Source organism: Amblyomma maculatum, chromosome 7 (assembly GCF_055883805.1).
Source record: "Amblyomma maculatum isolate TAMU_Amacu chromosome 7, ASM5588380v1, whole genome shotgun sequence".
NCBI lineage: Eukaryota > Metazoa > Arthropoda > Arachnida > Ixodida > Ixodidae > Amblyomma > Amblyomma maculatum.
In genome coordinates this window covers 54,398,894-54,413,002 of record NC_139350.1, presented here as the reverse complement: position 1 = coordinate 54,413,002, position 14,109 = coordinate 54,398,894, and the positions used below count along the sequence as shown (strand labels likewise).

Below are 14,109 nucleotides of genomic sequence, written 5' to 3'. Positions count from 1 at the left end.
GTTGTCAAGCTCAAATTCTCAAGCATAGATACACGCCTTGCCATCAGGAAGCTAGACTTAAGCACAGTCTCTTCTCTTTTTCTTAGCAGGTGGTGACACATGAGGAATTTTTATCTCAAGCACAGCAGTGGCTGACTGGAGAAAAATGCCATTGGGCAGGCCGCGCAAAGAAACCAACGCTGATCTCGTGATCTGTCTGCTTCAGCAAAGTCCTTACTCAAGTGGTACAAGCTATTTGTAAAAGCACAAATAATAATGCCTGGGCACAGATTTTGGGCAAATCAATGCATGCTAGTTAGAACATATCTTGGTATTCAGGTACACTCCAAGTGAAATGATCAAATTAATAGACGTCGTAAGCTAAGCGGCACGGTGAAGATACCTGCAATGTAAGAACAGTCTAAAATAGTTTACTTCCACCATGGATAATAAGCTCTGGGATGCGTGGCAGCTTCCGCAGAGCATCAACCAAGTGCAAAGCTCTTTCAGCTGCATCAAGACATGTTTTTCCACCTAGCTTTCAAAGAAGACTTCCTTTACTGGATTTCTGATCTCGATGGTAGACTAGCTTGCACTCTGCCACCCTTCACTAAAAATACCGAAAATAAACTACAAAAAAGTTCCAAAAATGCAATGACTGTAATCTGTACTATGAGCAAGAGAAGACCATGCTGAAAACTAATGTTTTTTCTAATTGTACAATGCTCTTACGGGAGCAGCACACCTCTGCAACAGATTTCACCATATAGCATATTAAGGGGAGACGCGGGTCTTAGAACGGCCGAAAATGGTCAAAAAATCGATTTTGAGAAACACCCATTTTCTGAAGGTTTAACCTTTCGAGCACCTGCACTCAAATTATTAACGCTGAAGTCGGTCAGGAAATGCGATAAAATCGGTTTTCAAAACATCACGGCAGCTGCGAAGTGCCCCCCGAAAAGAGAAAATTTGTTCGAAATCCCGCGCGCGCCACGGGCGTTCCAGCCTGTCGATGGCCGCCATCTTGGGCTTGATTTGAAGCTGTTTTCTTTGTGCGCAATTTGCGCTATCTCAAAATGGCGTCGCTCAAGCGGTATGGCTGCGAGCACCGGTTTTCTGAAGGCCATTTATGGTCTCTGATTGACTGTCATGCGGCACGCTTGAAAAGCGCGCCATTCCGCGTCTCCTACTGGCTGGCGTGACCAGTGCGTCATTTTTTTTTCTTTCTGTTTTGCATTCGCCGCCGTGGCTGCCTCTTCGCGTGCGTTCGCGCTCGCGTTTCTAAACGCACCATTTTGTGCCAATCGTTTTTTTCTTTTTTTTCCCCTTGCGATCGAGACGCCGGAAAACGGTAGATTGTAACCGTGCACGCAACGAGCCTTTGGAAGCCGTAAGAAAAGGTGTGGAACAAAAGCCAGAAGACGTCACAAGCGTGCTGTGGAGGCTTGCATTACGACGACACCACGGGTTCAAATTACAGTGCGAACTGCATTCCGGATCACGATACACTGATGCCGCCGCCACATACTACTCTACGGCAGAGCCGATGCACTGTGTTCAGCGGTCGGCGCAAAGTCCGTTTTGTCGGGAAAGTCGGCGACCCAACGAGAGTTTCACCGCGACCTCAGTGCGGAATGCGATACCAGTACAGAGTTCGCGATTGTGGACATAAAAGCGTTAACAACTTTATTGTGCACACGAAGCGCGGAACCTGCGGAGAGATCGCAAAGATGCGAGCGGTCAATCGCACGAGCGTCACAACGGAGCTTTTCAGGGCCACCCAACTGTTTGCCACAGGCCCCCTTGGCACAGGACCGCTAGTTTCCTCAAGAAACTGTTTGCAGGGCTCAAGATATTAACCTTAGAGCTGGGCATTCTAGCCCCGCGCTCTCGTTGGCCTTTAAAATAAAAAAAAAAAATGTAAACCCATAACTTTTTTTTTTTTTTTTTAATAATTTTGTTATGTACACATCCTCAAAATTTTTAGGAAATGTTTCGTTAGATGGAATAAGACACTTTTTGTTTTGTTTTGCAGGGGGACAGATAGGGAATACTGAAATAAAATCTGCACTTGAAGATTCCTCCCAAAATTTTCTGCAGTCAGAGTCAAAACTTCAAATGTGATTTTCTCAAATTCATATTTTTTGCTAACATGACTAGCCTTATGGAACTTTTCATTAATTTCTTGTGGTATAATTTTAATAAGTCTTACACCGTTGCATTCAGGAAGAACTGAACTGTGGAGCTATGCTATTTTTATGTTGCTAGGTTGAACATATCAAATTTGGGGGAGAATAATATCAGCTAATTATATTTAAACATTATGGGGCATCGGCATAATTGGACATTTTTATATGGTAATGCACCTCAGTGATAATATAAATAGCATAGCTCCACATGGCAGGTCTTTGGCTACAGCTACATTTTAATCAGAGCCAAATAATATTGAGGGAAAGTATCTCAATCACCCGTAAGGAATGATCTAATTAGGCATTAGTTATGTTTCCATAGTATAACTGAGCTACAGTAAAAAAAAATTATATTTTTGAGAACAGCAGGAAGAAATACATATACACTATCTCTAATAATAAAAAAAACTGTTTTAAGACCAGTGTCTCCCCTTAAGTCCCTGGGAACTTTGGAACAAGATCCGAGATATCGCTCCATTTTACGCATCATGATTGAACAAAACACTCATAGGATCCCGTAAATATTTCGTTTATTAAAAGATTTTTGCCAAGGTCCTTCAGAGCTGCCTGTTTTTTCTATGGTCCCAAATAAGTTAACACCAAATGAAAAGAAACTTAAATTCAGAAGCCATATTTTCAAACATAAAAAAAATGCTCGTGCCACATTTTGTAAACTCTGACACTTTTTTTTTTTTTATTATGATTTCTCCTTCTTGTACCTTTACTTTTTGGAACTTCCCCCCAAAAAAGTTTTCACTGAAAGATTTCTTTTTTCATGTATAGTTCTTAAGTGTCAAAAATTATTTATGCTCATAAATAAGAATTTAAATAGCCATACATTTAGGTACCATTAGTTACAGCCTGGTTGCTTAAATACTTAGTTTACTTAAAAAATTTTCAAGACCTGTCAGGAATCGACCCATTTTTTTCGCCCGATTTTTCATGATCCCAAAAGAGTTGGTATGGATGGCGATGTAAACAGGACCTCGGCATTCCAAAGAAAAATTTCTCCTTGCACCTAGCTCAGTAAAACGTGCCTCATCAGTGGGCCCCTACATTTTACAATTTCAGACCTTGCAGCCCAATGTGCCTGTTTGATGCAACTTCCACGCTTGGTATGACCTGCAACTGCTTGGTTGGCGACACTGCACATTTCTCTCACTTTCACCTGCGCGGTTCTATCATGGCACCATGACTGTGCGCTTATCAAAAAAATGTTCCCATGTCATACGGCGAAGCTCCTGATAAGCAATGCAGGCTTGTCAGGAGCCACTTCCAAGCAGTTTTGCTTCAATTCTCCCGAGAGTGCGCATGTAATCATCAGGCACCAGTGTAAATGCAAGCTAAAAAGCAGGCAGCTGTCCTCTAGTCCTTCACCACGTAACTTCAAACTTTTTTTTCCCAGTCCATTGAGGTTAATGAGATTTCATTGTACAGAGTTGTAAGTTTGCACTGCCCAGGACTCCTACCCGGAACTGCATGGGGCACTTGATCTCCACGTTGAAGCCCACCGCGGGGTCGACCGCCTCGAGCACGTGCTGCAGGGTGGGGAAGGGCTGGTTGTCTTCGCCATCGTCCTCGTGGAAGTCGTAGTGGTGAGGGTGGCTCTCGTGCACCGAGGGGGACAGCTTGAGCCGCTGCAACTGCGCCACCGTCAGGTCCTTGACCGCCAGCTGCAGCTTCTCCTCCTCCTGCAAGGGGGACTTGCGCTGCCCGCCCCCCACCGCTACGCGTCAGCTCAGCCAAACCGCACCACGCAAGGCTGCGCACATATTAGCGACGCACAGCTTCAGAAAAAAAAAAAAATAAAAATAGTAGGCATCTCAGGCAACCTGCTCTTAGTGAACAGCACTAATTTTCAGCAGATCCAGCACTATCATGCATAATCCATTAATGCAAGCACATTATCAAAGAAGAAAATGGTTAAGGTGTGCAAATAATTGCCGATCCAATTTTTGAACTTGTCATGACCTGAAAAATGATCTCGATAATCGAACAATCCAAAAAAAATAAACCCTGCGATCTCTAAGAAACTACTTCGCGGAGTCAAAGTTGGCCTGAATCGGCCACCACGCGCGTTTCCGCCATGTTCAAGGGTAGCTTCATTGAGGAGCGGCAAGCGGCACAGGGGGTTGCGCAGCCGGCTGCGTTAATGCTCGTTGTTGCCGATAATATCGACATACTCTTTTGCCCCTTGTTGTACGCAAAATTAAAATAAGGGTGTAGAAGAAAAGAAGCAGCAATTTACATCCCTTGAGGGTTTTTTTTTTTTTTTTTTTTTTCTTGAGGCTTGTGTTAATCTGCTCTCGTGTGATTGTCACGCTAGGCGCACTTTCGATCAACGACGCACCTGAATTGTAAAATATCTTATTTAGCTTGCATTGGAAGAGTGCAAATCAGTACTTGGTGCTAAGGCAGACGAAATATATCGCCCACGGTGTGTTAAATTTGCCTGTAGACGAACTGCGCACTGCCTTTTCGTATAAAAGATGTGCAAGTGTTGTTCCTGATTTCTTTGTTGCGCCAATTCATCTCAGCTTTTAAGGTTTCATGCATACAAGCTGCCAACGGATTTCGCCTGTATGTATACATCCAGGTGTCCAGATAGAACAGGTTTCGACACTTCAAAGGAGCCAGACTGCTCTCTTAAATTGCAGCGCGATACTCTAACGTCTTTACGCATTCAATTCATCGATGGATTGAATATAGTCGACAACGTCCAGGCTTCTGTTGCTGAGATGCGTCTCCAGAACACTACTTGCAAAAGAAATGACTCAGAGTACATACGTGGCAGCCACTGCCCCTCCGGTTTAGCAGCTCTCGTCTACCGCGAGTTTGCATGATTGTTGTTGCTATAGTGATGGCGATCACCACGCTATCTTTTTTTTTATTTGTGCGAGATTTTTTTTCTGAGAGTTGTATGAGGTGCATCAAAAAGGAGTTGCACCTTAATTTGGACCATGGCAGTTTTCTTTTCTCCCATCCATATCACTGAATAATGCTGTTTCTTCGTTTAACGTTCATGGTGCGCCATGAAAACAGTTTAATGAGGCAGGGATTGAAACTGTCAACCATTTGACACTATCCACAGAGAGCAATATCGTTTGTAGCGAGCCTTATCGAGCTTAGCAGTGAGGTTTGCTGCTGCAGCTATCACAGTAGAAGCAAGAATGAGCACACACGTCTTCCAATTTTATTTTGTCTAAAAGTACTCAGCCCTATACATGTATGCATCACATTTTCTGTATGCCCATCGCTTGGCACATTCTACTACTTCCCTGAATTGCTGAAGGCAAAAAAACAAAACCCCATGCATCACGGCTCCACACTGAAACATTTGTGTTCTTTCAGGTGTTAACTGACTGGACGCCCCATAAATTCGGACTTTGCAAAATATGTTCGTCACCTATAGAAAGAATACTGCCATTTAACATTAGACAGCCTGTATACGTTCGCTACTTTTTCACAAAACGATTTCATGAAGAATGTGGCTAGTGTCGCATATTGCATGAGAACGCAGTGTGATTAGTTTTTTTCATTCAATATCTTCGCAAGAATAAAAAGCCATTAAACTTCGTTTGCCCCCACTCTGTCTCACTACTGAGCTCATCCCTGACATGGACAATGAAAAACAATTGAAATATTTAAATTCCGTCAAGAATTACGGAAAGAAAAAGAAAAAATACGGTATTGAAGAGGAGAAAGACTTTGCTGCATGAACTGCACTTTGCAGAAAGCACTGCTCGAATATGCGTCCACAAAGGAGCTTGACATTGCGTCTGGGTATAAGGCAGACCTCTGCTATGTGACTTCGCAGGCAGCAGTATCTGCTATACAGTCGAACCCGGATATATCGAACTCGAAGGGGATCACGAAATAGTTCGATATATTGATAATTCGATATATTGATAATTCGATATACAGAAATCGGCTTGTGATGGTACTTACGATGCGAAAAAACGATACCGTATTTGTCGCGTAATCAGCCCACTCCCATAATGAACCCACCCTCCACTTTTGCACCCCAGAGTTTGAAAAAAAAAAAAAAAATGCGTAAAAGCCACCTCGCTCACATGCAAGCAATTGAGCAATCTCAGCGACGAGCGGCAGCGACAGAGCGAAAAATTTCAAACTTGTTGGAACTGCGTCCCTCTCCCCGCTCGAGCCACCGCGGCAGCTCAAAACAAGGTTTCTGTGTCGCCGCGGCAGAAATCGCGAGCGTTTTCGCTCGCATGTCGATGGCGCGCGTCACTCCGTTTCGGTGGTCTCATCCACAGCTCATTTCTTGGCAGCGTGCCAAGATGCTGCACAGCGATAACGTCCGGGCGCGTTTATCTTTTGATAGCTCCTGCGGTGGCGGGGAGCGAACTTGGCAGAGTGCCCGTGATGGCTTGATTGCACAAGCCACGCCACGCTTGGGGCAGGCGTCATGATCGCAGCAGCTGACCGCGTGCTTTCGTTGATTCATACATGCAGGATAAACGACTCCCGCAAAAATACAAAAAAAAAAAAAACTGCCGCCGCTTAACGTCCGGACAGCACAACGATAAGAAAGGATGACTCTCAAAAAAAAAAAGAGAGAGAGCTGCCGCTTCTTAACGTCCGCAGGCGCCATAGCCACGTCAGCCGCCGCGCGCAGAGGCGCAGAGGGTTCACAACACACGCTGGCGAAAGCGTCCGACGTCTGTCTGAAAACGGGCTTAGCTGGCTTGGCGCATGTGTAGCGCGTGCTGAAGGAGAGAGATAGCTCCGCAAAAGAATGGGCACACCCACGCACATGGCTTGCAAACGTCATATGTTGGTGCGCGGGAAACGATAACTACAGATGCGTGCGCCTTTGGGGAATGGGCGCGGCGCGGCGCTGCCCAGACCAGCCGTCGCCGAACTGTTCCTTCTCATTCCTTCCGTGCATGGCTTGAAAACGTCACGCGGCAAACGTCAAGGGTGATGCGATAGTCTTTGGGGAAGGCACACTTTCCAGTGCGTGGTGCAGAGTTCGATATATCGAACGGCCGGTGAAATTAAGTTCGATATATGACGCAGCTTTTTATACTTTTACATGGAATTTTCAAGGGGATATTCTGCGAGTTCGATATAACCAAAATTCGATATATCCGGGTTCGATATAACCGGGTTCGACTGTATATTGATTTTCACAAAATAGAATCGCGATGCGACGGCAACAGGAGCTACATATCTAAGGAGTATCAAATCACGTCGTTCACCTGCTGCGTTTCGCCGGCAAATTCACGTGGTTGGGGGTTTTAGCCAGTAACATATAGAATGTGGGATCTGCTATATGGTTGATCACGCGCTAACGAGAAACATCAGCTGCTAAACGTTCAGACAGAAAATGGGAACAGTAGTGCGCGTGCTTCACTGGAAACTGTGAAGGTCCATCAGAGCGCAGTGTTTATTAGGCATAAGTCCTATATTAAAGAAAAAAAAAAAAAGAAGAAGAAGCAACATTAAGCTTTTTCGTGTACGCGTAATGACATCGCAGACATGTTTTACACCCGGAAGCAATATCATATGTTTTGCACTTTCATGGACGCGTATTTGAGTAGCGTATCAAGGAATGCCCCAGAGCAACAACGAAGGTTTTGCCATTTGTAGCTACGCTGTTACCGCCATTTGCAAGAAGTTGTAGCAGTGCTGTATCGCTTCACAATGTAAAATTGGAATGTAGGCAGCGTGGACAAGCCAATCGTCTATTATTCCGTCATTTTTTGCTTTGAATGCGAACAAATACACGGAAATCACAGCACAAAGCAGAAGCAGCTAACGGGATGGCAGCAGCCGTAAGCGCAGCCGACGCACTCAACCCTTGAACATGGCGTCGTGTAGCGCAGTTTGCTGAAGGTCCAACAGATGGCAGCAATTTTGCATATGGTCCATAATCGGGGCAAGCCTCGGCATTCACAAGGTGACCCGCATAAATTTCGGTTTTGGTTACGCGGGTCATTCATATATATACTTTTTTTATAGCCAAATCAAACCCAACACACAACAACTTATCTGAACTACAGCGGTTTACATTTAAGAAAGAATGAAAAACGATTTCACCCATTGGGGATTGAATCTCGGTCTTCCGCGTAAGTAGCAAGTTCTCTAACCACTACACTACTGGTGCAGTCCTCCCCCTCTGTCTCTAAAAAGGCGCCTTGGGAAGGCTAACGATCGCAGCACTCCAAGTGGAAATTACCTTTTTTTCTTTACCTTCAATTTCGATACACAGGTGACATAGGCATTTCAGGCACTCTCTTATTCTAGTTCACTCAAGAATGGTGTCCGTTTCCTAAGGAATGATTGCCAGGAACGCTTATTCTTGCACTGCCATTACCAAGCGGGACCTTAAACTGATGACAAGTTTGTGCCATTTTCTGTAGGTGCAGCAATGAGCAATAGAAACTGCCACGCCAATCCAATTCAATCCATCAGCACACTGAATCCAGGATGGTGCATTCCTCGGTGGTGAAAGAGTCGGCCTTACTCCGGCTGTGACAGTTACGAGCTAATTTCATCCGAAAAATCTCACTTCCGACCCCAAAGAGTCTCAAATACTGGTTATCGGAGTTTGAAAAATTATTCGGCTACTACATCCCAAACTTTTTAGTAGTTAATAGAATGTCCTCATATTCAATCCGCTGAATAACTACAGAAGTGCAGGTTAAAAATTATACAAAACTACTCAATTACAATAAGTTTTCAAGCAGTTTTTGAATAACTGGTATGAAAAAAAAAATATCCTTTCTTTTCAACGTCTGTTTCGAAAACCGCGCCCGTCCTGACACAGCACAGCATGCTGCTACAACAGGTGGCCAATATGTTCATTAAAAGTGGATACTCATCACGGCCGAGACAGAAAAAAAAGGCATAGGTAATTTGTGCCAGCGGCTGACATGGCAGCAAAGCACAATATGGCTACCAAATTGACAAAGAGTGATCATTTGGGCTACAACGCGAGCGAGAATTTTTCCGCCTTGCCATATTACAACCATAAACACAGCCCAGACTGTGGACTGGTGCCCCAAATATAGCAATTTTGAGAGGAAATAGCACGCTTAGCTTTTGAACATCGGTTTCGCCGCACTGTACGACCTGGACATAGCGGGCCATAAATGCTACCACATTTTAGCTAACAATTAGTGCAGCTATCAGCGCAGAAAGTTTTTTTTTCTTCCCAATGCAACAACAGCCTCTGACAGACTTGAGACCTGAGACATGCCACTTTGTTAAAATTAAGCTTAAAAATTTTTGCGCTCCTTTAATGCTTCAAAAGAGTGGTAGCCTATGAGCGATGGCATTATGTATGCTTTCACAAGAGTGACAGATAGTAGCTTCACGTGCTTATGGATAGGGCCATCATCACTGCTTGCTATGGTCCCAGAGATTCTTTCAAGCATTTAACAAGATACCCTCTGTTTATTTGGATGCCTATTGCTGCATAAACACTGCACTGGGACAAGAATACAGTAGTTCGAACAATATGAAGCACTTTTTTGTGATCTTGTCCCTATAGCTCAAACGCTTAACCGAGAAGGCATTTGTAGATTGGACAACATGGCAGAGTTTATCCAGGTTTAGCAGCAGATTGCCATCTTGCCTCAATATCAACAGCCCTATTCACATTCCATTCAGCTTTGAAAACGCACTAGTATATTTGGACGCCCGTATAATTAAATGGAAGGTGTTGCCCAGCAAGGCAGCCACATACCTTCTTCATGCAGATGCAGATGTGGTAGTCATGGTAAATGACCGGCACCTTGTCCTTGGAAAGCTGAACGTCCAGTTCCACCATGTCGGCCCCCTGAGAGAGTGGGGCCATATTATACAAAACAGTCCGACTGTAATTGCAATCTTGCAATGAGGACAGTTCAGCGAAAGGTTTGTTGCAATAATTAAAAGATACTGGCAGATTTTTTAACGAGACGAGGGTAGCTTTTGAGTGAACACACAGTGAACAGAACTTTATGCATGACCTTGCATTCCACACATATCTGAAGTCTTACCACACCAAATCTGAAGTACTACCACATCAAGAAATGTGGACGACTCACGTGCTTGGCTGCATAGTTGAAGGAAGCCACCGTGTTCTCCAGGACGTTTTCAACCCTGCAAGCGGCAGAGAAAGAGCAGCCTTGATATGCATGCCAGCAATCGCCACCTTTCCAGGTGGTCCAATGCCGCTCCCAAACTCGGGAAGCACATTTTAAGAATGTGGCTAGAAGAAGAGTAAAGCATGTGGCTTCGGCGGACAAGCCAAGGAAACCAGACTGGCACTTCTTTCCTACGACTGCAGGTATACCTTCTTTACAGCAAGTATGATGATCCATAATAGGCAGCGAACATTTTTATTTTTATAACTTCCTGCAAAAACAAGCCAAAAACTACAAATCAGCAAGAGTCCAGTCTAGGGTGATCACACTTATTACTTTTTATTTGGAATACTGCTAACATAACTGGGGAGAAGAGGGGGGGGTGGAAAAGAGTACAATGACAATGATAAGATGAATAAAAAAAATAAAATAAAAGCGAGACCTGTCAGTCATACAGGAAGGAATGCATACCAGATATTACCGCAAACTGTTTAAATCTTTATTTGTTCTTGTTCGACAGCTGCTGGCATGCTGTATCCCGTGTTTGTTTATGCTCGTTGTCGCAATACGACGCGTTATTTTTTTTTGCCGCGAACGATGCGTCGGGACGGATCTCGAAGATTCCATCCGCTCGCGCGTGTTTCTACAATGTTCCCGGTCATGCTAGTAGCGTTTGCGGCTTTATTTAGACCTTTCCTCGCCGCCCTTAAATTCAGTGCTGTCAAGAGAAACAGGCATTCTTAGTTCGACGATCGACGAGCACGTTTGTTGCTATCGCCGCTGCAGAGTTGCTTTTTTTTTTTTTTTTTTTTGCAGGATCATCGTGGCCACCAACTACCTTACCCGCTACGCCGAAGCAAAAGCACTGCCCAATGGTACCGTGGCAGAAGTCGCGTTAAGTTTTTTTTTTGTCGAAAAAATTCTAAAAAAAAAAAAAAAAAGCCTGTCCAATTTCAGGGCACACTTATGGGCATGCAAATACTATATAAAAATGTTGTGTTGGAAAGAAAACAAAACAATAAGAACTGGAATCAATATCTTCAAGCATTTAGGAATGAATGCAGGTAGTTAAGAAGACTAGAAGGAATGTTTACAAAACACCTATGAAAAACAAACATATTTATTGCATACAGATTTTATTTTGCTCAACATCATTTATTCTGTGCCTAAGTATATTTGGCATCACGTGTAGGAGATGGGGGGATAAATCCCGTGGCACAGCTATACCTCATAGAATGAAATTTGTGCTCAGGGAAATAAGTAATATACAGTAGGCCAACCCCCATTTCAGTAAACCCTGATATAGTAAAGTGAAACTGAAGTCCCAGTTAATCTTCCATAGAAGGTAAAAATCAGTTATAGTAAAGTGAGTCTGGCCATGGTGACATACTCGCGAAATGAAATCGCGCCACGCACACTAACTAGGATCGAGAGGTAGATTTGTGTTCTTGAAAAAAAAAAAAAAGTAATAGTAAAATCTCATTACAAGAGACACTCTGTTATAAGAGACATTTGAAAATGATTTGGTTGGCTTTCCTATGTTTACAATGTTAACAGCATTGCATACAAGAGATGTTTACAAGAGACACTCGGTTACTAAGGACAACTTTTTCAGGGTCCTAGAGTAAATTCTTCCTTATTTAGAAGAGACAACCCAGATACGTTCATGCAATGCAGCTGGCATGTACCAACTTGTACATGCTGCCCTTCAGATTTCCTTATCTAAATTCTGTTCTATATCACAGTCTTTTTTGTTGCAATACGTCAGGAACTGAGAAGGAGCGCTTCCCCTTGATTGGGAAGTCAAAACGACCCCGCTGTTTCAGCCACTGGCATCGCATTACTGTTGCCTATGAAGCAAACCAGAATGCTTGGATCGCATCCTGCATTTTTAACTCTTCAGTGGTAAAATTCGACGATAAGATGAAAGCTCAGACCTTTTATGTCCTTGTCTTTGTGGACAATGCTTCTTGCAACACCAAAATCCTCGTGTTCAAAGCCACCAAAGTTATTTTTTCCCCTCCACATCCTGCCTTCAGCCAATAGACAAAGGGATCATATGCTCTCTGTCAAGTTGCTGTACAGAACAAGTTTGGTAGAACACCTGTTGTTTGACATGCAGCAAGACTCTAGAGTAGTAACTGATGTGAAGTTTGCTGTTCAGGTGATTTCAGGTGTCTGAAATGGCCTGAGAAGTGAAGCTGTGAAAAACTGTTTCAGACAAGCAGGCTTTAATTGTGGTGACCTGATGTAAGGGGACATATATGGATACCGTGGAAAACTTCCTTAAATATGAAGCTTTGGTGAGCATCCAAGAGACTGCTGAGGAATCTTGAGGAATTCGTATCTGCAGATGTGGACCTTGTGTGCTCCCGAATTCTTGCGCAAGTAAAAGGCACATGTGCCACAGAGGATGAACCAGAGAAGCAGGATGACGGCATTTTAGAGGAAAAGGTGTCAGCATCTGAAGCTGAAGAGCACATAAGAGTGCTTCAAAGGTATTATGACCAACAGGAAGGCTTGCAAAGCAAACCTTCAGAATTTGGAAGGAATACACTCTGCTCTCACAAAAAGACATACTAGTATGAAAGGCTTCTTTAAACCTTCCTGAACAATTTCCTGTTAATGTCGGTGAATGCATCTATGTGCTGATGTGGAATAAACTGATCAACACGGTGCTTTGAGAATTTTTGGTAACAAGAGACATCTTTTTCGGGTCCCTTGAGTGTCTTTTGTAAAGAGGTTTTACTGCAACAACCCCCTTAAATGGCTTTACCACCAGGTTCATCAGCCTAGAGAAGCCAACTTTATAAAGTAGGCCTTGAAGTAGTGAGCGAAAGCATGCAGCACGTGGGAAAGAAAATACACTAAACTTCGTTACGAACGTGGAAAGAAGGCAGCGTGGCCCGTTCAGAAAGTAAAGTAAGGTAAAGGTGCAGCGAGAAATAGAGAAGGGAAGGAAGGGCCAAGCATTCGCAGCACAGTGCAGTGCGAAGCACGAGGCAGCAGTGACAAGAGAAGGAGGCGCGCCGTGCGCTGCTTTGCCGCGCATTTCTGATCTGCTGTCTCTTAAACGACAGAAACAACAAAACATGACGCCGTGCTGACGCAAGCCTTCGGTTTTCACTTGAACTCAAGCTCAAAGTTGTATTCACCACGTTCCACAATTGCACAAAGAGACAACAAGCGAGAGATAAAAGGCACTTTAGGTTTCTTTGCTGTTTTTTTACGTAAAGCAACATGACATGTTTAATAAGTAGCCATTTAATTACCAGGGAGCATCTGCAGGGCCATGTCATTATCAACAACTGATGTAGTAAAGATTTTTACCGGTCCAAGCGACTGCTATAAAGGAGTTATATATTCCAGTTTGAAAAATGCTCATATGACAGAGCAGCCCGAGAAAAAAAGCAGCAGCTTGCATTGGGAGATCACTGTTGCATGCCCCTTTGTGAAGCACTGGCCATGAAATGTCCTCCCAAATGCAGCACCGACAGCCAAACGTTGTGTAAAGCGGTCACTGTGAAAACGCTGCACAGCTATGTAGTACACACGAGTTTCAGCTGGACCCATTCAGCTCTCCTCTGCAAGTCATCTTTCCCTCAGCGTCTCTTATAGTAATCAAAGTAAAATACAGCACTGATGACTGTTCCCTTCCTTTATCAGTGCGCCCAGCCATTTGTGGCATTACGGTCAGAGGCGGGCGGAGGTATTATATTTTTCCAACGCTCACAAGAATTGAATATTCTGAATTTGAATCTTCGCCGTCTTTTTATGTCAATGGCCCCCAATATACCGTGCTCACCCAAAGTGACCAAGTGACAACACAATTTGAGACTGTA

General features: G+C 43.8%; 1 protein-coding gene across 2 annotated transcripts in view; it reads right to left on the bottom strand.

Moving 5' to 3' along the window:
* The window catches only part of LOC146183230 (glycerophosphocholine phosphodiesterase GPCPD1-like), a 97,628-nt gene that overhangs the window by 21,919 nt on the left and 61,600 nt on the right, over positions 1-14,109 (bottom strand). For both annotated transcript variants that reach the window (XM_084609093.1, XM_084609094.1), the window contains 3 exons: positions 10,229-10,283; positions 9,886-9,978; positions 3,638-3,877 (listed from right to left, as the gene is read on the bottom strand). In XM_084609093.1, the coding sequence (XP_084465219.1) occupies positions 3,638-3,877; positions 9,886-9,978; positions 10,229-10,283 (388 nt within the window). The remainder of the gene's footprint in view (positions 1-3,637; positions 3,878-9,885; positions 9,979-10,228; positions 10,284-14,109) is intronic.